The sequence below is a fragment of the Somniosus microcephalus genome, unplaced genomic scaffold, assembly GCF_052327205.1.
Source record: "Somniosus microcephalus isolate GS21.2 unplaced genomic scaffold, FLI_Smic_1.0 unresolved_chr7, whole genome shotgun sequence".
Taxonomy (NCBI): domain Eukaryota; kingdom Metazoa; phylum Chordata; class Chondrichthyes; order Squaliformes; family Somniosidae; genus Somniosus; species Somniosus microcephalus.
In genome coordinates, this window is record NW_028225185.1 from 1,458,677 (window position 1) to 1,480,118 (window position 21,442).

The 21,442-nt window shown below is 55.5% G+C and overlaps 1 protein-coding gene and 1 pseudogene across 2 annotated transcripts in view; one reads left to right on the forward strand and one right to left on the reverse strand.

Annotated features, from left to right (window-relative positions):
• Positions 1 to 520: 520 nt before the first annotated feature.
• Positions 521 to 17,626, reverse strand: LOC147086345 (DNA-directed RNA polymerase III subunit RPC3-like; annotated as a pseudogene). Its single transcript, XR_015075716.1, has 7 exons — positions 17,471 to 17,626; positions 10,780 to 10,968; positions 10,122 to 10,377; positions 3,916 to 4,101; positions 3,376 to 3,458; positions 2,274 to 2,380; positions 521 to 827 (listed from the first exon to the last, which is right to left on the reverse strand). The product of XR_015075716.1 is annotated as a DNA-directed RNA polymerase III subunit RPC3-like (transcript).
• A 63-nt stretch (positions 17,627 to 17,689) lies between these two features.
• rnf115a (ring finger protein 115a) overlaps positions 17,690 to 21,442 on the forward strand; it is a 30,801-nt gene continuing 27,048 nt past the window's right edge. The window contains exon 1 of the mRNA XM_085978408.1: positions 17,690 to 17,817. Coding sequence (XP_085834534.1) covers positions 17,740 to 17,817 — 78 coding nt within the window. The 5' untranslated portion in view covers positions 17,690 to 17,739. The remainder of the gene's footprint in view (positions 17,818 to 21,442) is intronic.

A 21,442-nucleotide genomic window follows, 5' to 3' on the forward strand; every position in this document is an offset into this window, starting at 1 on the left:
TTGATGGGACAGTGTAGAGGGAGCTTTACTCTGTATCTAACCCGTGCTGTACCTGCCCTGGGAGTGTTTGATGGGACAGTGTAGAGGGAGCTTTACTCTGTATCTAAACCCGTGCTGTACCTGCCCTGGGAGTGTTTGATGGGACAGTGTAGAGGGAGCTTTAACTCTGTATCTAACCCGTGCTGTACCTGCCCTGGGAGTGTTTGATGGGGACAGTGTAGAGGGAGCTTTACTCTCTATCTAACCCGTGCTGTTCCTGCCCTGGGAGTGTTTGATGGGACAGTGTAGAGGGAGCTTTTACTCTGTATCTAACCCGTGCTGTACCTGCCCTGGGAGTGTTTGATGGTACAGTGTAGAGGGAGCTTTACTCTGTATCTAACCCGTGCTGTACCTGCCCTGGGAGTGTTTGATGGGTCAGTGTAGAGGGAGCTTTACTCTGTATCTAACACCGTGCTGTACCTGCCCTGGGAGTGTTTGATGGGACAGTGTAGAGGGAGCTTTACTCTGTATCTAACCCGTGCTGTACCTGCCCTGGGAGTGTTTGATGGGACAGTGTAGAGGGAGTGGGTGTGTTCATGACTGACCACACTCTCCGAACCAGTTTAATTTCACTGGAATTCCACCAGTACATTGGCTGCCCCGTACTCTTTTCCGCCGGTTTGCAGCCAATTATCAGTCAGAGCATCGACGGACCCACGTCCCAGGTTCACCGAGGGTGATTCCCCGTCGCTCACCTCATTGGATGAAAGGGGCTGCGTGTGGGAGGAGCTGGAGGATGTGGTGACCTCGCTCATTCTCAGCATCGTCCGGACAATCTCACTGCTGGTCTGTGGAGAGCAGAACACGACAGCAATCATTTCCCTTTCCTCCCCCCCCCACCACATTCCCCACTCCGACAGGGACCAGGCGTAGCCGCGGTTCCCCCACAGTCACATAGCCCACCAATACTCAGCGCTGGGGCTCACGCAGGAAGATTGACCTGTGGATAATCTGCCTGTGGAAACCATACTCCAGCAGGAATCAGTATCTTCGGCAGTGGAGGGAGGGGGAGAGAGAGAGAGAGAAGGGAGAGAGAGGATGGAGGGAGGGAGGGAGAGACGAGAGGGAGGGAGGGATAGACGAGAGGGTAGGAGGGAGAGGGGCGAGGGAGAGAGGGAGAGGGGCGAGGGAGAGGAGAGAGGGAGGGAGGGAGAGACGGGGAGGGATAGACGAGATGGAGGGAGGGAGGGAGAGGTGAGAGGGAGGGATAGGCGAGAGGGTAGGAGGGAGAGAGGGAGAGGGGCGAGAGAGGGAGGGAGGGAGAGGACGAGAGGGATAGACGAGAGGGAGGGAGGGAGGGAGGGAGGGAGAGACAAGAGGGAGGGATAGACAAGAGGGAGGGAGGGAGAGGGAGGGAGAGAGGCGAGGGAGAGGGGCGAGGCAGGGGTGCAGGTTGCCTGGTAACTCTTACCCTGCCCGGGTGACCCCGACATTTCAGAACTTGCACCTCCCACGGACGGACAGGAAGAGATCAGCGGGTCCATCCAGCCCGTCTCGTACCACCATGGTGTTACAACAGCACGGCCCCCCTTGTGCCCGCGACCCACCAAGAGAAATAACCACCACCCCCACACCCAGGCCAATGTTGGGAAACTCCCGCGTCGACTCCCAAAGACAATCGGAGGGGGCACGGTCCGATACCCGTGGTTTGGACGCTGTGAGCTCAGCCACAGTTTGTAGTCTCCCCATCTCCCCTCTTGGATTGAATCCACTCTCACCGGGAGCTAATCCCAACGGCCAACAACCCCGGTCCTCCCAACACCGAGCCCACCCGCGGGGGGCCGGGTCACGAAGTCCCCCCTCAGCCTACCGTGTTAAGCAAGGGTCTTTAACCCAGCTATCGTTCCACTGACCTGGCCCTAAACCTCCTCCGGGGCTTGTGTATCGCCCGCCATCTCCAGGGGCCAACCCTGGACGGAGGTGAGGCCGAAGCATGGTCTTGTGCGAGGACGCAGTGCCTTTTGTTTTGTGTTGGATCCTCCCGGCAACACATCCCCGACTCTCGATGGGCTGCAGTCTCCGCGGCACTGGCTGTGTGAACCTTCGGAGATTCCTGTACCGTAACACCCCGGTCCTCCTCCCGCACAAACCCGCTCGCAGTCCCCCTACCCTGCACGGCCAGAACGAGCTCCGGCGCCGGCCCTGCCCAGCCACACAACGCCACATTTAAAGTGACATGTTCCCAGGGGGCAGAGAGAGGGGCGCAGAGGTGAAATCCGAGTGGCCTCGAATACCTGGTCCAGTTTGCTGCCGACCGCGGCCACGATCGCCTGGTCCCCTGAAGTGCTGGTGAAACCGCTCAAAATTCACCTGCCAGTAAAACGCCATCATCGGGGGAAGGCTGCGAGGAACAAACACCAGAACACACCGTCACTCAAAACGGGTAACAACACAAAATGGGACTCTCGCGGACACCTGGCTCGCCCACGGGGCGCCATATAAATGGAAATTCATTTATTTTAACCCGCTTTAGTCTCCCTACCTCCTTGTTACATATTCAGTTAAAGCTTACTTTCCCCTCCAAGCTCCCTCCAGAGTTGCTCCACTGCGGAATGGCCCCAGCGCGGAGCTGTTTCCACCGTGGAGCGACCCCAGCGCGGTGGCCCCCAGTGCAGAGCTTGCCCCCAGCACGGAGCTACTCCACCGTGGAGCTGCCCCAGCGCGGAACTACTCCACCGTGGAGCGGCCCCAGCGCGGAGCTGTTCCCACCGTGGAGCAGCCCCAGTGCGGAGCTGTTCCACCGTGGGAGCAGCCCCAGCGCGGAACTACTCCACCGTGGAGCGGCCCCCAGCGTGCAGTAGCCCCCAGTGCGGAGCTGTTCCAGCGCGGAACGACTCCACCGTGGAGCGGCCCCAGTGCGGAGCTATTTCACCGTGGAGCGGGCCCCAGCGTGCAGTAGCCCCCAGTGCGGAGCTGTTCCAGCGCGGAACTACTCCACCGTGGAGCGGGCCCCAGCGTGCAGTAGCCCCAGTGCGAAGCTGTTCCAGCGCGGAGCTTACTCCCACCGTGGAGCGGCCCCCAGCGCGGAGCTACTCCACCGTGGCGCGGGCCCCAGCGTGCAGTAGCCCCAGTGCGAAGCTGTTCCAGCGCGGAGCTACTCCACCGTGGAGCGGCCCCCAGCGCGGAGCTACTCCACCGTGGCGCGGCCCCCAGCGTGCAGTAGCCCCCAGTGCGAAGCTGTTCCAGCGCGGAGCTACTCCACCGTGGAGCGGCCCCAGTGCAGAACTACTCCACCATGGAGCGGCCCCAGCGCGGAGCTCCGTTTCACGGAGGGTTGAGTGGCTCTGGATTGACATTGCGGCCAGTCCCGTGTCCCGGACCACGTCACTCGCTCACCTCCTGATCTGCATGGTCTTGCTTCGACCGTTTGGATTTGGGTTCCCCGCCATCTTCTGATGCCCGCCTGCGCTTGCCTTGACCTGAGGGGGACGCAACATCCAAAAATCAGAGTGATTAGCAAACACTAGAACCGCTGTAACACAGTCCCAGGCTGAAACAGGAGAACGAGTGCAATGGCAAACTAACGCCAGGGGAGCCCTAGGCTCCCAGTTACTCAGGGACCCAGGTATTTAGCTGTTGCAAGACTGACGTGGCCCCTCCGATAGCTCTGAAGAAAAGTGTACTGCGCTCCAAAGACCAGCAGAGTCTCAGATTCCATTCCCAGCCTGTGCAGAGTTCACTGAGACAGTAATCGGGCTGCTATCACAGAGCGCAGTGTCTCGGGGTGAGGGGAACCAGCGCAAGGACACTGGCTGAAGACAGAGCTCAGGTTTGGCTGTGGTGAGCCCCTCACAAAGCTTGCTGGCACTGGCTAGCTTCAGACACGAACCACCACTTGAATGAAAGCAAAGACCTCCCGCGCTCGGAACTCCTTACCACTGATGCTGAGATTGGGCACTGTGTACATCTCCTTCTCGTCAGTGACCAGGGTGGGAGCGGGAGGGGGCCGCGATCCTTCAGCGATCAGAGAGTCTGGAACCATTCCACATTTCTGCAGAAAGTGTGTCTCCACCAAACGTACAAAGGTATTGGAGGTCTCGCTGTAATCCATTGTCTTACTGTCTGTGCAGAGAAAGAACCAATAAACTGAGCAAAGCTTCCCAGCAAACCATTAAAACACCTCACTGACCCCTCTATACAACACCGCCCGGTAACACCTCACTGACCCCCTGACCCCTCTATACAACACCGCCCGGTAACACCTCACTGACCCCCTGACCCCTCTATACAACACCGCCCGGTAACACATCACTGACCCCCTGACCCCTCTATACAACACCGCCCGGTAACACCTCACTGACCCCTCTATACAACACCGCCCGGTAACACCTCACTGACCCCTCTATACAACACCGTCCGGTAACACCTCACTGACCCCTCTATACAACACCGCCCGGTAACACCTCACTGACCCCTCTATACAACACCGCCCGGTAACACCTCACTGACCCCTCTATACAACACCGCCCGGTAACACCTCACTGACCCACTGACCCCTCTATACAACACCGCCCGGTAACACCTCACTGACCCCTCTATACAACACCACCCGGTAACACCTCACTGACCCCTCTATACAACACCGCCCGGTAACACCTCACTGACCCACTGACCCCTCTATACAACACCGCCCGGTAACACCTCACTGACCCCTCTATACAACACCACCCGGTAACACCTCACTGACCCCCTGACCCCTCTATACAACACCGCCCGGTAACACCTCACTGACCCCCTGACCCCTCTATACAACACCGCCCGGTAACACCTCACTGACCCCTCTATACAACACCGCCCGGTAACACCTCACTGACCCCCTGACCCCTCTATACAACACCGCCCGGTAACACCTCACTGACCCCCTGACCCCTCTATACAACACCGCCCGGTAACACCTCACTGACCACTGACCCCACTATACAACACCGCCCGGTAACACCTCAATGACCCCCTGACCCCTCTATACAACACCGCCCGGTAACACCTCACTGACCCCTGACCCCTCTATACAACACCGCCCGGTAACACCTCACTGACCCCCTGACCCCTCTATACAACACCGCCCGGTAACACCTCACTGACCCCCTGACCCCTCTATACAACACCGCCCGGTAACACCTCACTGACCACTGACCCCTCTATACAACACCGCCCGGTAACACCTCACTGACCCCTCTATACAACACCGCCCGGTAACACCTCACTGACCCCCTGACCCCTCTATACAACACCACCCGGTAACACCTCACTGACCACTGATCCCTCTATACAACACCGCCCGGTAACACCTCACTGACCCCTCTATACAACACCGCCCGGTAACACCTCACTGACCCCCTGACCCCTCTATACAACACTGCCCGGTAACACCTCACTGACCCCCTGACCCCTCTATACAACACCGCCCGGTAACACCTCACTGACCCCCTGACCCCTCTATACAACACCACCCGGTAACACCTCACTGACCCCTCTATACAACACCGCCCGGTAACACCTCACTGACCCCCTGACCCCTCTATACAACACTGCCCGGTAACACCTCACTGACCCCCTGACCCCTCTATACAACACCACCCGGTAACACCTCACTGACCCCCTGACCCCTCTATACAACACCGCCCGGTAACACCTCACTGACCCCCTGACCCCTCTATACAACACCGCCCGGTAACACCTCACTGACCCCCTGACCCCTCTATACAACACCGCCCGGTAACACCTCACTGACCCCCTGACCCCTCTATACAACACCGCCCGGTAACACCTCACTGACCACTGACCCCTCTATACAACACCACCCGGTAACACCTCACTGACCCCCTGACCCCTCTATACAACACCGCCCGGTAACACCTCACTGACCCCCTGACCCCTCTATACAACACCGCCCGGTAACACCTCACTGACCCCCTGACCCCTCTATACAACACCGCCCGGTAACACCTCACTGACCACTGACCCCACTATACAACACCGCCCGGTAACACCTCACTGACCCCCTGACCCCTCTATACAACACCGCCCGGTAACACCTCACTGACCCCCTGGCCCCTCTATACAACACCGCCCGGTAACACCTCACTGACCACTCTATACAACACCACCTGGTAACACCTCACTGACCCCTCTATACAACACCGCCCGGTAACGCCTCACTGACCCCCTGACCCCCCTATACAACACCGCCCGGTAACACCTCACTGACCCCCTGACCCCTCTATACAACACCGCCCGGTAACACCTCACTGACCCCTCTATACAACACTGCCCGGTAACACCTCACTGACCCCCTGACCCCTCTATACAACACCGCCCGGTAACACCTCACTGACCCCCTGACCCCTCTATACAACACCGCCCGGTAACACCTCACTGACCCCCTGACCCCTCTATACAACACCGCCCGGTAACACCTCACTGGCCCCCTGACCCCTCTATACAACACCACCCGGTAACACCTCACTGACCCCTGACCCCTCTATACAACACCGCCCGGTAACACCTCACTGACCCCTCTATACAACACCCTGACTAACTCAAGCACTCTATTCCCTCTTTATTCACACACTCTCCCTCTCTCCATTCACACACTCTCCCCCTCCCTCTCTCCATTCACACTCTCCCCCTCCCTCTCTCCATTCACACACTCTCCCTCTCCCTCTCTCCATTCACACACACTCCCTCTCCATTCACACACTCTCCCCCTCCCTCTCTCCATTCGCACTCTCCCCCTCCCTCTCTCCATTCACACACTCTCCCTCTCCCTCTCTCCATTCACTCTCCCTCTCCCTCTCTCCATTCACACGCTCTCCCTCTCCCTCTCCATTCACACGCTCTCCCCCTCCCTCTCTCCATTCACACGCTCTCCCCCTCCCTCTCTCCATTCACACGCTCTCCCTCTCCCTCTCTCCATTCACACACTCTCCCTCTCTCCATTCACACGCTCTCCCTCTCCCTCTCTCCATTCACACACTCTCCCTCTCTCCATTCACACACTCTCCCTCTCCCTCTCTCCATTCACACACTCTCCCTCTCCCTCTCTCCATTCACACACTCTCCCTCTCCCTCTCTCCATTCACACACTCTCCCCCTCCCTCTCTCCATTCACACACTCTCCCCCTCCCTCTCTCCATTCACACTCTCCCTCTCCCTCTCTCCATTCACACACTCTCCCTCTCCCTCTCTCCATTCACACACTCTCCCCCTCCCTCTCTCCATTCACACTCTCCCTCTCCCTCTCTCCATTCACACACTCTCCCCCTCCCTCTCTCCATTCACACACTCTCCCTCTCCCTCTCTCCATTCACACACTCTCCCTCTCCCTCTCTCCATTCACACACTCTCCCTCTCCCTCTCTCCATTCACACACTCTCCCTCTCCCTCTCTCCATTCACACACTCTCCCTCTCCCTCTCTCCATTCACACACTCTCCCTCTCCCTCTCTCCATTCACACACTCTCCCTCTCCCTCTCTCCATTCACACACTCTCCCTCTCCCTCTCTCCATTCACACACTCTCCCTCTCCCTCTCTCCATTCACACACTCTCCCTCTCCCTCTCTCCATTCACACACTCTCCCTCTCCCTCTCTCCATTCACACACTCTCCCTCTCCCTCTCTCCATTCACACACTCTCCCCCTCCCTCTCTCCATTCACACTCTCCCCCTCCCTCTCTCCATTCACACGCTCTCCCTCTCCCTCTCCATTCACACGCTCTCCCTCTCTCTCTCCATTCACACACTCTCCCTCTCCCTCTCTCCATTCACACACTCTCCCTCTCCCTCTCTCCATTCACACACTCTCCCTCTCTCCATCTCTCCATTCACACGCTCTCCCTCTCTCTCCATTCACACGCTCTCCCTCTCCCTCTCTCCATTCACACGCTCTCCCCCTCCCTCTCTCCATTCACACTCTCCCTCTCTCCATTCACACACTCTCCCTCTCCCTCTCTCCATTCACACACTCTCCCTCTCTCCATTCACACACTCTCCCCCTCCCTCTCTCCATTCACACACTCTCCCCCTCCCTCTCTCCATTCACACACTCTCCCCCTCCCTCTCTCCATTCACACACTCTCCCCCTCCCTCTCTCCATTCACACACTCTCCCCCTCCCTCTCTCCATTCACACACTCTCCCCCTCCCTCTCTCCATTCACACTCTCCCCCTCCCTCTCTCCATTCACACACTCTCCCTCTCTCCATTCACACACTCTCCCTCTCTCCATTCACACACTCTCCCTCTCCCTCTCTCCATTCACACACTCTCCCCCTCCCTCTCTCCATTCACACACTCTCCCCCTCCCTCTCTCCATTCACACACTCTCCCTCTCCCTTCACACACTCTCCCCCTCTCTCCATTCACACACTCTCCCTCTCCCTCTCTCCATTTACACTCTCCCCCTCCCTCTCTCCATTCACACACTCTCCCCCTCCCTCTCTCCATTCACACACTCTCCCTCTCCCTCTCTCCATTCACACACTCTCCCTCTCCCTCTCTCCATTCACACACTCTCCCTCTCCCTCTCTCCATTCACACGCTCTCCCCCTCCCTCTCTCCATTCACACGCTCTCCCTCTCCCTCTCTCCATTCACACGCTCTCCCTCTCCCTCTCCCTCTCTCCATTCACACTCTCCCTCTCTCCATTCACACACTCTCCCCCTCCCTCTCTCCATTCACACACTCTCCCACTCCCTCTCTCCATTCACACACTCTCCCCCTCCCTCGCTCCATTCACACTCTCCCCCTCCCTCTCTCCATTCACACTCTCCCTCTCTCCATTCACACACTCTCCCTCTCCCTCTCTCCATTCACACACTCTCCCCCTCTCCATTCACACACTCTCCCCCTCCCTCTCTCCATTCACACACTCTCCCTCTCCCTCTCTCCATTCACACACTCTCCCTCTCTCCATTCACACTCTCCCTCTCCCTCTCTCCATTCACACACTCTCCCTCTCCCTCTCTCCATTCACACACTCTCCCTCTCCCTCTCTCCATTCACACACTCTCCCTCTCCCTCTCTCCATTCACACTCTCCCTCTCCCTCTCTCCATTCACACACTCTCCCTCTCCCTCTCTCCATTCACACACTCTCCCCCTCCCTCTCTCCATTCACACACTCTCCCCCTCCCTCTCTCCATTCACACACTCTCCCTCTCCCCATTCACACACTCTCCCTCTCCCTCTCTCCATTCACACTCTCCCTCTCCCTCTCTCCATTCACACACTCTCCCCCTCCCTCTCTCCATTCACACACTCTCCCCCTCCCTCTCTCCATTCACACACTCTCCCCTCTCCCTCTCTCCATTCACACACTCTCCCTCTCCCTCTCTCCATTCACACACTCTCCCTCTCCCTCTCTCCATTCACACACTCTCCCCCTCCCTCTCTCCATTCACACACTCTCCCCCTTCCTCTCTCCATTCACACACTCTCCCTCTCCCTCTCTCCATTCCCACTCTCCCTCTCCCCATTCACACACTCTCCCCCTCCCTCTCCATTCACACACTCTCCCCCTCCCTCTCTCCATTCACACACTCTCCCCCTCCCTCTCTCCATTCACACACTCTCCCTCTCCCCATTCACACACTCTCCCTCTCCCCATTCACACACTCTCCCTCTCCCTCTCTCCATTCACACACTCTCCCTCTCTCCATTCACACTCTCCCTCTCCCTCTCTCCATTCACACACTCTCCCTCTCCCTCTCTCCATTCACACGCTCTCCCCCTCCCTCTCTCCATTCACACGCTCTCCCTCTCTCCATTCACACACTCTCCCTCTCTCCATTCACACACTCTCCCTCTCTCCATTCACACACTCTCCCCCTCCCTCTCTCCATTCACACACTCTCCCTCTCCCTCTCTCCATTCACACACACTCCCTCTCCCTCTCTCCATTCACACACTCTCCCTCTCCCCATTCACACACTCTCCCTCTCCCTCTCTCCATTCACACACTCTCCCTCTCTCCATTCACACGCTCTCCCTCTCTCCATTCACACACTCTCCCTCTCCATTCACACACTCTCCCTCTCCCTCTTCATTCACACACTCTCCCTCTCTCCATTCACACACTCTCACCCTCCATTGTCTCCGTCAGTCTGTCAGCAACTTTCTTCACCACCCCGCTCATTGTCATCTTGCCATTCTGCAGCAGCTCCTCGACGATCAGCTCCCCGGTGTCTCCGTACAGCGTCTTTGCCGAGTAGATATAGCGAGGGTAGCGCAGGATGCGAATGATGTGAGCGCAGTGCACATCGTACTCCACGAAGCCACGCTTGTGCACATGGTACGAGGCAAAGTTGTGATGGATCAACACGCAGAGAGCTTTCTTAACCTGGAACACAGCACAGTGTGAGCCCAGCACCCAGCGCACAACAGCCCCTCGAGCACTCCCACCACACACACCCCCCCACCTAGTACACACACCACCCCAAGGCACCCCAACCCCGCACACAACTCCACCCGCCGCGCACCTCCAACCCCTCGAGCCTCCACCCTGTGCGCACCCCCCACTCCTCGCGCACTCAGAGCACCCCCGCTCCCCTCATCAATACCCTCCCCATGTCCCCACACACGCTGTCCAGATGTCCAGTCACCATGGAGACCCACAGCAGGAACCAGGGCTGATTTTTCCTCCGGCTTGAGATCAGCCATCTGGCCACTGACCGGGGCTGGGACCCGGGACCGTTCGGATCTGCGATCTTGCACCAAGAGACCTATTACCACAGACTGGTACCTGATCGACTGGTGTCTCAGTGTCGTTGGCGATCAGCCGCAGAGGCTGGCATCCTGGCATCCCGTGCGAATAAGGTGAGTGCCAGCCTTAGCCACGATCTGGCCGTAGTGCGCCAGGAGCAGGTGGGAGCAGATCTGCGACTCCAGGTGGGTCATTTCTACTCTGCCTTCGATCACATCAGACACAAACCTACAGAATCAATCAAAACACAATTACAGTGCACAGAACATTCTGCACATCAGAGCCAGTTAGAACGGTCCTTAACCTGGAGATCAATGTGAAGTGTGCTGGGGAGGTTCAGGCATATTGATGGGACAGTGTAGAGGGAGCTTTACTCTGTATCTAACCCCGTGCTGTACCTGCCCTGGGAGTGTTTGATGGGACAGTGTAGAGGGAGCTTTACTCTGTATCTAACCCCGTGCTGTACCTGCCCTGGGAGTGTTTGATGGGACAGTGTAGAGGGAGCTTTACTCTGTATCTAACCCGTGCTGCACCTGCCCTGGGAGTGTTTGATGGGACAGTGTAGAGGGAGCTTTACTCTGTATCTAACCCGTGCTGTACCTGCCCTGGGAGTGTTTGATGGGGACAGTGTAGAGGGAGCTTTACTCTGTATCTAACCCCGTGCTGTACCTGCCCTAGGAGTGTTTGATGGGACAGTGTAGAGGGAGCTTTACTCTGTATCTAACCTGTGCTGTACCTGCCCTGGGAGTGTTTGATGGGACAGTGTAGAGGGAGCTTTACTCTGTATCTAACCCGTGCTGTACCTGCCCTGGGAGTGTTTGATGGGACAGTGTAGAGGGAGCTTTACTCTGTATCTAACCCCGTGCTGTACCTGCCCTGGGAGTGTTTGATGGGACAGTGTAGAGGGAGCTTTACTCTGTATCTAACCCGTGCTGTACCTGCCCTGGTAGTGTTTGATGGGACAGTGTAGAGGGAGCTTTACTCTGTATCTAACCCGTGCTGTACCTGCCCTGGGAGTGTTTGATGGGGACAGTGTAGAGGGAGCTTTACTCTGTATCTAACCCCGTGCTGTACCTGCCCTGGGAGTGTTTGATGGGACAGTGTAGAGGGAGCTTTACTCTGTATCTAACCCGTGCTGTACCTGCCCTGGGAGTGTTTGATGGGACAGTGTAGAGGGAGCTTTACTCTGTATCTAACCCGTGCTGCACCTGCCCTGGGAATGTTTGATGGGACAGTGTAGAGGGAGCTTTACTCTGTATCTAACCCCGTGCTGTACCTGCCCTGGGAGTGTTTGATGGGGCAGTGTAGAGGGAGCTTTACTCTGTATCTAACCCGTGCTGTACCTGCCCTGGGAGTGTTTGATGGGACAGTGTAGAGGGAGCTTTACTCTGTATCTAGCCTGTGCTGTACCTGCCCTGGGAGCGTTTGATGGGGACAGTGTAGAGGGAGCTTTACTCTGTATCTAACCTGTGCTGTACCTGCCCTGGGAGTGTTTGATGGGGACAGTGTAGAGGGAGCTTTACTCTGTATCTAACCCCGTGCTGTACCTGCCCTGGGAGTGTTTGATGGGACAGTGTAGAGGGAGCTTTACTCTGTATCTAACCCGTGCTGTACCTGCCCTGGGAGTGTTTGATGGGGACAGTGTAGAGGGAGCTTTACTCTGTATCGAACCCGTGCTGTACCTGCCCTGGGAGTGTTTGATGGGACAGTGTAGAGGGAGCTTTACTCTGTATCTAACCCGTGCTGTACCTGCCCTGGGAGTGTTTGATGGGACAGTGTAGAGGGAGCTTTACTCTGTATCTAACCCGTGCTGTACCTGCCCTGGGAGTGTTTGATGGGACAGTGTAGAGGGACCTTTACTCTGTATCTAACCCATGCTGTACCTGCCCTGGGAGTGTTTGATGGGACAGTGTAGAGGGAGCTTTACTCTGTATCTAACCCCGTGCTGTACCTGCCCTGGGAGTGTTTGATGGGACAGTGTAGAGGGAGCTTTACTCTGTATCTAACCCCGTGCTGTACCTGCCCTGGGAGTGTTTGATGGGACAGTGTAGAGGGAGCTTTACTCTGTATCTAACCCGTGCTGTACCTGCCCTGGGAGTGTTTGATGGGACAGTGTAGAGGGAGCTTTACTCTGTATCTAACCCGTGCTGTACCTGCCCTGGGAGTGTTTGATGGGACAGTGCAGAGGAAGCTTTACTCTGTATCTAACCCGTGCTGTACCTGCCCTGGGAGTGTTTGATGGGACGGTGTAGAGGTAGCTTTACTCTGTATCTAACACATGCTGTACCTGCCCTGGGAGTGTTTGATGGGACGGTGTAGAGGGAGCTTTACTCTGCATCTAACCCGTGCTGTACCTGCCCTGGAAGTGTTTGATGGGACAGTGTAGAGGGAGCTTTACTCTGTATCTAACTCCTGCTGTACCTGCCCTGGGAGTGTTTGATGGGACAGTGTAGTGGGAGCTTTACTCTGTATCTAACCCGTGCTGTACCTGCCCTGGGAGTGTTTGACGGGTCAGTGCAGAGGGAGCTTTACTCTGTATCTAACCCGTGCTGTACCTGCCCTGGGAGTGTTTGACGGGACAGTGTAGAGGGAGCTTTACTCTGTATCTAACCCGTGCTGTACCTGCCCTGGGAGTGTTTGACGGGACTGTGTAGAGGGAGCTTTACTCTGTATCTAACCCGTGCTGTACCTGCCCTGGGAGTGTTTGATGGGACAGTGTAGAGGGAGCTTTACTCTGTATCTAACCCGTGCTGTACCTGCCCTGGGAGTGTTTGATGGGACAGTGTAGAGGGAGCTTTACTCTGTATCTAACCCGTGCTGTACCTGCCCTGGGAGTGTTTGATGGGACAGTGTAGATGGAGCTTTACTCTGTATCTAACCCATGCTGTACCTGCCCTGGGAGTGTTTGATGGGACAGTGTAGAGGGAGCTTTACTCTGTATCTAACCTATGCTGTACCTGCCCCGGGAGTGTTTGATGGGACAGTGTAGAGGGAGCTTTACTCTGTATCTAACCCGTGCTGTACCTGCCCTGGGAGTGTTTGATGGGACAGTGTAGAGGGAGCTTTACTCTGTATCTAACCCGTGCTGTACCTGCCCTGGGAGTGTTTGATGGGACAGTGTAGAGGGAGCTTAACTCTGTATCTAACCCGTGCTGTACCTGCCCTGGGAGTGTTTGATGGCGACAGTGTAGAGGGAGCTTTACTCTGTATCTAACCCATGCTGTACCTGCCCTGGGAGTGTTTGATGGGACAGTGTAGAGGGAGCTTTACTCTGTATCTAACCCGTGCTGTACCTGCCCTGGGAGTGTTTGATGGGACAGTGTGGAGGGAGCTTTACTCTGTATCTAACCCGTGCTGTACCTGCCCTGTGAGTGTTTGATGGGACAGTGTGCAGGGAGCTTCACTCTGTATCTAACCCGTGCTGTACCTGCCCTGGGACTGTTTGATGGGACAGTGTAAAGGGAGCTTTACTCTGTATCTAACACCGTGCTGTACCTGCCCTGGGAGTGTTTGATGGGACAGTGTAGAGGGAGCTTTACTCTGTATCTAACCCATGCTGTACCTGCCCTGGGAGTGTTTGATGGGACAGTGTAGAGGGAGCTTTACTCTGTATCTAACCCCGTGCTGTACCTGCCCTGGGAGTGTTTGATGGGACAGTGTAGAGGGAGCTTTACTCTGTATCTAACCCGTGCTGTACCTGCCCTGGGAGTGTTTGATGGGACAGTGTAGAGGGACCTTTACTCTGTATCTAACCCATGCTGTACCTGCCCTGGGAGTGTATGATGGGACAGTGTAGAGGGAGCTTTACTCTGTATCTAACCCGTGCTGTACCTGCCCTGGGAGTGTTTGATGGGACAGTGTAGAGGTAGCTTTACTCTGTATCCAACACATGCTGTACCTGCCCTGGGAGTGTTTGATGGGACGGTGTAGAGGGAGCTTTACTCTGTATCTAACCCGTGCTGTACCTGCCCTGGAAGTGTTTGATGGGACAGTGTAGAGGGAGCTTTACTCTGTATCTAACTCCTGCTGTACCTGCCCTGGGAGTGTTTGATGGGACAGTGTAGTGGGAGCTTTACTCTGTATCTAACCCGTGCTGTACCTGCCCTGGGAGTGTTTGACGGGTCAGTGCAGAGGGAGCTTTACTCTGTATCTAACCCGTGCTGTACCTGCCCTGCGAGTGTTTGACGGGACAGTGTAGAGGGAGCTTTACTCTGTATCTAACCCGTGCTGTACCTGCCCTGGGAGTGTTTGATGGGACAGTGTAGAGGGACCTTTACTCTGTATCTAACCCGTGCTGTACCTGCCCTGGGAGTGTATGATGGGACAGTGTAGAGGGAGCTTTACTCTGTATCTAACCCGTGCTGTACCTGCCCTGGGAGTGTTTGATGGGGACAGTGTAGAGGGAGCTTTACTCTGTATCTAACCCGTGCTGTACCTGCCCTGCGAGTGTTTGACGGGACAGTGTAGAGGGAGCTTTACTCTGTATCTAACCCGTGCTGTACCTGCCCTGGGAGTGTTTGATGGGACAGTGTAGAGGGACCTTTACTCTGTATCTAACCCGTGCTGTACCTGCCCTGGGAGTGTTTGATGGGACAGTGTAGAGGGAGCTTTACTCTGTATCTAACCCCGTGCTGTACCTGCCCTGGGAGTGTTTGATGGGGACAGTGTAGAGGGAGCTTTACTCTGTATCTAACCCGTGCTGTACCTGCCCTGGGAGTGTTTGATGGGACAGTGTAGAGGGAGCTTTACTCTGTATCTAACCCGTGCTGTACCTGCCCTGGGAGTGTTTGATGGGACAGTGTAGAGGTAGCTTTACTCTGTATCTAACACATGCTGTACCTGCCCTGGGAGTGTTTGATGGGACGGTGTAGAGGGAGCTTTACTCTGTATCTAACCCGTGCTGTACCTGCCCTGGAAGTGTTTGATGGGACAGTGTAGAGGGAGCTTTACTCTGTATCTAACTCCTGCTGTACCTGCCCTGGGAGTGTTTGATGGGACAGTGTAGTGGGAGCTTTACTCTGTATCTAACCCGTGCTGTACCTGCCCTGGGAGTGTTTGACGGGTCAGTGCAGAGGGAGCTTTACTCTGTATCTAACCCGTGCTGTACCTGCCCTGCGAGTGTTTGACGGGACAGTGTAGAGGGAGCTTTACTCTGTATCTAACCCGTGCTGTACCTGCCCTGGGAGTGTTTGATGGGACAGTGTAGAGGGACCTTTACTCTGTATCTAACCCGTGCTGTACCTGCCCTGGGAGTGTATGATGGGACAGTGTAGAGGGAGCTTTACTCTGTATCTAACCCGTGCTGTACCTGCCCTGGGAGTGTTTGATGGGGACAGTGTAGAGGGAGCTTTACTCTGTATCTAACCCGTGCTGTACCTGCCCTGCGAGTGTTTGACGGGACAGTGTAGAGGGAGCTTTACTCTGTATCTAACCCGTGCTGTACCTGCCCTGGGAGTGTTTGATGGGGACAGTGTAGAGGGAGCTTTACTCTGTATCTAACCCGTGCTGTACCTGCCCTGGGAGTGTTTGATGGGACAGTGTAGAGGGAGCTTTACTCTGTATCTAACCCCGTGCTGTACCTGCCCTGGGAGTGTTTGATGGGGACAGTGTAGAGGGAGCTTTACTCTGTATCTAACCCGTGCTGTACCTGCCCTGGGAGTGTTTGATGGGACAGTGTAGAGGGAGCTTTACTCTGTATCTAACCCCGTGCTGTACCTGCCCTGGGAGTGTTTGATGGGGACAGTGTAGAGGGAGCTTTACTCTGTATCTAACCCGTGCTGTACCTGCCCTGGGAGTGTTTGATGGGACAGTGTAGAGGGAGCTTTACTCTGTATCTAACCCGTGCTGTACCTGCCCTGGGAGTGTTTGATGGGGACAGTGTAGAGGGAGCTTTACTCTGTATCTAACCCGTGCTGTACCTGCCCTGGGAGTGTTTGATGGGACAGTGTAGAGGGAGCTTTACTCTGTATCTAACCCGTGCTGTACCTGCCCTGGGAGTGTTTGATGGGGACAGTGTAGAGGGAGCTTTACTCTGTATCTAACCCGTGCTGTACCTGCCCTGGGAGTGTTTGATGGGAGAGTGTAGAGGGAGCTTTACTCTGTATCTAACCCCGTGCTGTACCTGCCCTGGGAGTGTTTGATGGGGACAGTGTAGAGGGAGCTTTACTCTGTATCTAACCCGTGCTGTACCTGCCCTGGGAGTGTTTGATGGGACAGTGTAGAGGGAGCTTTACTCTGTATCTAACCCCGTGCTGTACCTGCCCTGGGAGTGTTTGATGGGGACAGTGTAGAGGGAGCTTTACTCTGTATCTAACCCGTGCTGTACCTGCCCTGGGAGTGTTTGATGGGACAGTGTAGAGGGAGCTTTACTCTGTATCTAACCCGTGCTGTACCTGCCCTGGGAGTGTTTGATGGGGACAGTGTAGAGGGAGCTTTACTCTGTATCTAACCCGTGCTGTACCTGCCCTGGGAGTGTTTGATGGGACAGTGAAGAGGGAGCTTTACTCTGTATCTAACCCGTGCTGTACCTGCCCTGGGAGTGTTTGATGGGACAGTGTAGAGGGAGCTTTACTCTGTATCTAACCCCGTGCTGTACCTGCCCTGGGAGTGTTTGATGGGACAGTGTAGAGGGAGCTTTACTCTGTATCTAACCCGTGCTGTACCTGCCCTGGGAGTGTTTGAAGGGACAGTGTAGAGGGAGCTTTACTCTGTATCTAACCCCGTGCTGTACCTGCCCTGCTGCCGGGAGCCGCGGCCTCTCTCCCCGGGACTCGGCCCGAAGTCTCGGCCTTTCGCTCTCCGCCGCCGCGGGTGTGCCGGTCTTTGTGGTCCGGGTCCCCTGGCGGAGACTTTTCCCCCGGGCCGTTGGTTCCGGTTCTCCGCCCGACGCCGTTTCCCGGCGGACCGTGCTGCCCCGCACTAAGATGGCGGCGTCGGGGGTTTCCGGTTCCGGGCTGGGCGCGCGGTGACTGCCGGGAGGGCGCTGAGGCCAGCGGGAAGATGGCGGAGGCGGCGGCCGTGGCTCCGCTTCGCTTCTTCTGCCACTGCTGTAAGGGCGAGGTCTGCCCCAAGCTGCCGGTAAGGAGCGGCCGGCCGGGCCCGGCGATTGCCGTCAGGCCGCGGCTGTGGTGACCGGGGATTGGGCTGGGGATTGGGGGTGTGGGCGGCCGAGGATTGGGTTGGTGGGGGGGATGTGATTGTTGAGGTTTGAAACCCACTCTTTGGTGGGGGGAGTGCGGGCACCGAGTTAAAGGTCAGAGGGTCTTGGGTTAGGAACTGCTGGTGGGGGTCAGGGGTCATGGGGAGGTGAGTGGTCATGGGGCGGTGAGGGGCATCGCCTCATCGCTGGCACCTGGCACCCCCCCCCCCCCATGGCAATGGTCGCCTTGGAGACCAACCCTTTCCATCCCATGGCGATAGTCGCCTTGGAGACCAACCCCTTCCATCCCATGGCGATAGTCGCCTTGGCGATAAAACCCCCCCCATCCCATGGCAATAGTCGCCTTGGAGACCAACCCTTTCCATCCCATGGCGACAGTCGCCTTGGAGACCAACCCCTTCCATCCCATGGCGATAGTCGCCTTGGAAACCAACCCCTTCCATCCCATGGCGATAGTCGCCTTGGAGACCAACCCCTTCCATCCCATGGCGATGGTCGCCTTGGAGACGAACACCCCCCATCCCATGGCGATGGTCTCCTCGGAGACCAACCCCCCCATCCCATGGCGATGGTCTCAGAGACCAATCCCCCCAATCCCATGGCGATGGTCTCCTCAGAATCCAAACCCCCGAATCCCATGGCGATTGTCACCTTGGAGACCAACACCCTCCATCCCATGGCGATGGTCTCCTCGGAAACCAATCCTCCCATCCCATGGCGATGGTCGCCTTGGAGACCAACCCCCCCCCCATCCCATGGCGATGGTTCCCTTGGTGACCACACCCCGATCCTGTATCAGTTGTGCCCCTGAATTTCTTTCCGCCCCCCGCCAAACTCCCCAATATTCCATTGGGGTTCGGTGTTGTTTCCTCCTGGCGCTCAAGGCCGGCCCAGGTCAGTGCAGGACCGAGCACTGTAGGTCTGATATTCTGGTCCGACACTGAGCTCAGCACCACGTCTGTGCTTTGAGAACAGTTCAGTGGGACGGTGATGACGCTGGGAGTGTGGCTCCTGCAACCCATGGAGGGAGTGCAGCGAAGATTCACCAGACTGATACCTGGGATGGCAGGAATGCCGTATGAGGAGAGATTGGGTCGATTGGGCTTATACTCGCTGGAGTTTAGAAGAATGAGAGGGGGTCTCATTGAAACTTATAAAATTCTAACAGGACTAGACAGACTTATTGCAGGAAGGATGTTCCCGATGGTCGGGGAGTCCAGAACCAGGGGTCACAGTCTAAGGATAAGGGGCAAGCCATTTAGGACAGAGATGAGGAGGAATTTCTTCACCCAGAGAGTGGTGAACCTGTGGAATTCTCTACCACAGAAGGCAGTTGAGGCCAATTCATTAAATATATTCAAGAAGGAGTTAGATATATTTCTTAAGGCTAAAGGGATCAAGGGATATGGGGAGAAGGCAGGGACAGGGTACTGAGTTTGAATGATCAGCCATGATCTCATTGAATGGCAGAACAGGCTCGAGGGGCCGAATGGCCGACTCCTGCTCCTATCTTCTATGTTTCTAACCCGTTTCGTGAGTCAAATCTGTGTTCGAGAGCGACTCACTGTGCCCCGAACAATCGTGAGAAGTTGTGACTAGTTTAATGGTGACTGTTTTGTGTCGCCTGTTTTAAATGAATATGTTGCCATTAACAGTGAGTGCTGATGATCTTGTGGAACTGACTGTGCAGTTTCTGAACAAAACAATATTGATGAGCTGGAACATGACAATTAGCGAACACTTTACATCCTGGCTTCTGACTGTATCTCTACTGATGTTAATCCAGCTCCCTCACACTGTCACTCAGTAACCCCTCTCCCCCAGCGCCGTGTGTTACTGACTGTATCTCTACTGATGTTAATCCAGCTCCCTCACACTGTCACTCAGTAACCCCTCTCCCCCAGCGCCCTGTGTTACTGACTGTATCTCTACTGATGTTAATCCAGCTCCCTCACACTGTCACTCAGTAACCCCTCTCCCCCAGCGCCGTGTGTTACTGACTGTATCTCTACTGATGTTAATCCAGCTCCCTCGCACTGTCACTCAGTAACCCCTCTCCCCCAGCGCCCTGTGTTACTGACTGTATCTCTACTGATGTTAATCCAGCTCCCTCACACTGTCACTCAGTAACCCCTCTCCCCCAGCGCCCTGTGTTACTGACTGTATCTCTACTGATGTTAATCCAGCTCCCTCACACTGTCACTCAGTAACCCCTCTCCCCCAGCGCCCTGTGTTACTGACTGTATCTCTACTGATGTTAATCCAGCTCCCTCACACTGTCACTCAGTAACCCCTCTCCCCCAGCGCCCTGTGTTACTGACTGTATCTCTACTGATGTTAATCCAGCTCCCTCACACTGTCACTCAGTAACCCCTCTCCCCTAGCGCCCTGTGTTACTGACTGTATCTCTACTGATGTTAATCCAGCTCCCTCACACTGTCACTCAGTAACCCCTCTCTCCCAGCGCCCTGTGTTACTGACTGTATGTCTACTGATGTTAATCCAGCTCCCTCACACTGTCACTCAGTAACCCCTCTCCCCCAGCGCCCTGTGTTACTGACTGTATCTCTACTGATGTTAATCCAGCTCCCTCACACTGTCACTCAGTAACCCCTCTCCCCCAGCGCCCTGTGTTACTGATGTATCTCCACTCACCTGTATCATTTTCCAATCCTCTCTGGCTACAAGTGTGGTGCCAGAGGACTGCAGGACTGCTAATGTGGTACCGTTGTTTAAAAAGGGAGAAAGGGACAGACTGAGTAATTACAGGCCAGTCAGCCTAACCTCGGTGGTGGGAAAATTATTGGAAAATTTCTGAGGGACAGGGATTAATCAGGGACAGTCAGCATGGATTGGTTAAGGGAAGGTTGTGTCTGACTAACTTGATTGAATCTTTTGAGGAGGTTACAAGGAGGGTCGATGAGGGTAGTACGTTTGATGTAGTCTATATGGATTTTAACAAGGCTTTTGATAAGGTCCCACACGAAAGTAAAAGCCCATGGGATCCAAAGCAAAGTGGCAAGTTGGAACCAAAATTGGCTCGGAGACAGGAAGCAGAGGGTAATGGTCGAAGGGTGTTTGTGTGACTGGAAGGCTGTTTCCAGTGGGGTTCCGCAGGGCTCAGTCCTGGGTCCTTTGCTTTTTGTGGTATATGTCAATGATTTGGACTTGAATATAGGAAGTATGATTAAGAAGTTTGCAGGTGATACAAAAATTGGCCATGTAGTTGATAATGAAGAAGAAAGCTGCAGACTGCAGGAAGATATCAATGGACCAGTCAGGTGGGCAGAACAGTGGCAAATGGAATCAATCTGGAGAAGTGGGAGGTAATGCATTTGGGTAGGGCTAACAAGGCAAGGAATACATTATATAAGATAGGACACTGAGAAGTGCAGAGGATCAGAGGGACCTTAGGAGTACATGTCCACAGATCCCTGAAGGTAGCAGCATAGGTAGACAAGGTGGTTAAGAAGGCACACGGGACACTTTCCTTTATTAGCCGAGGCATAGAATATAAGAGCAGGGAGGCTATGCTTGAACTGT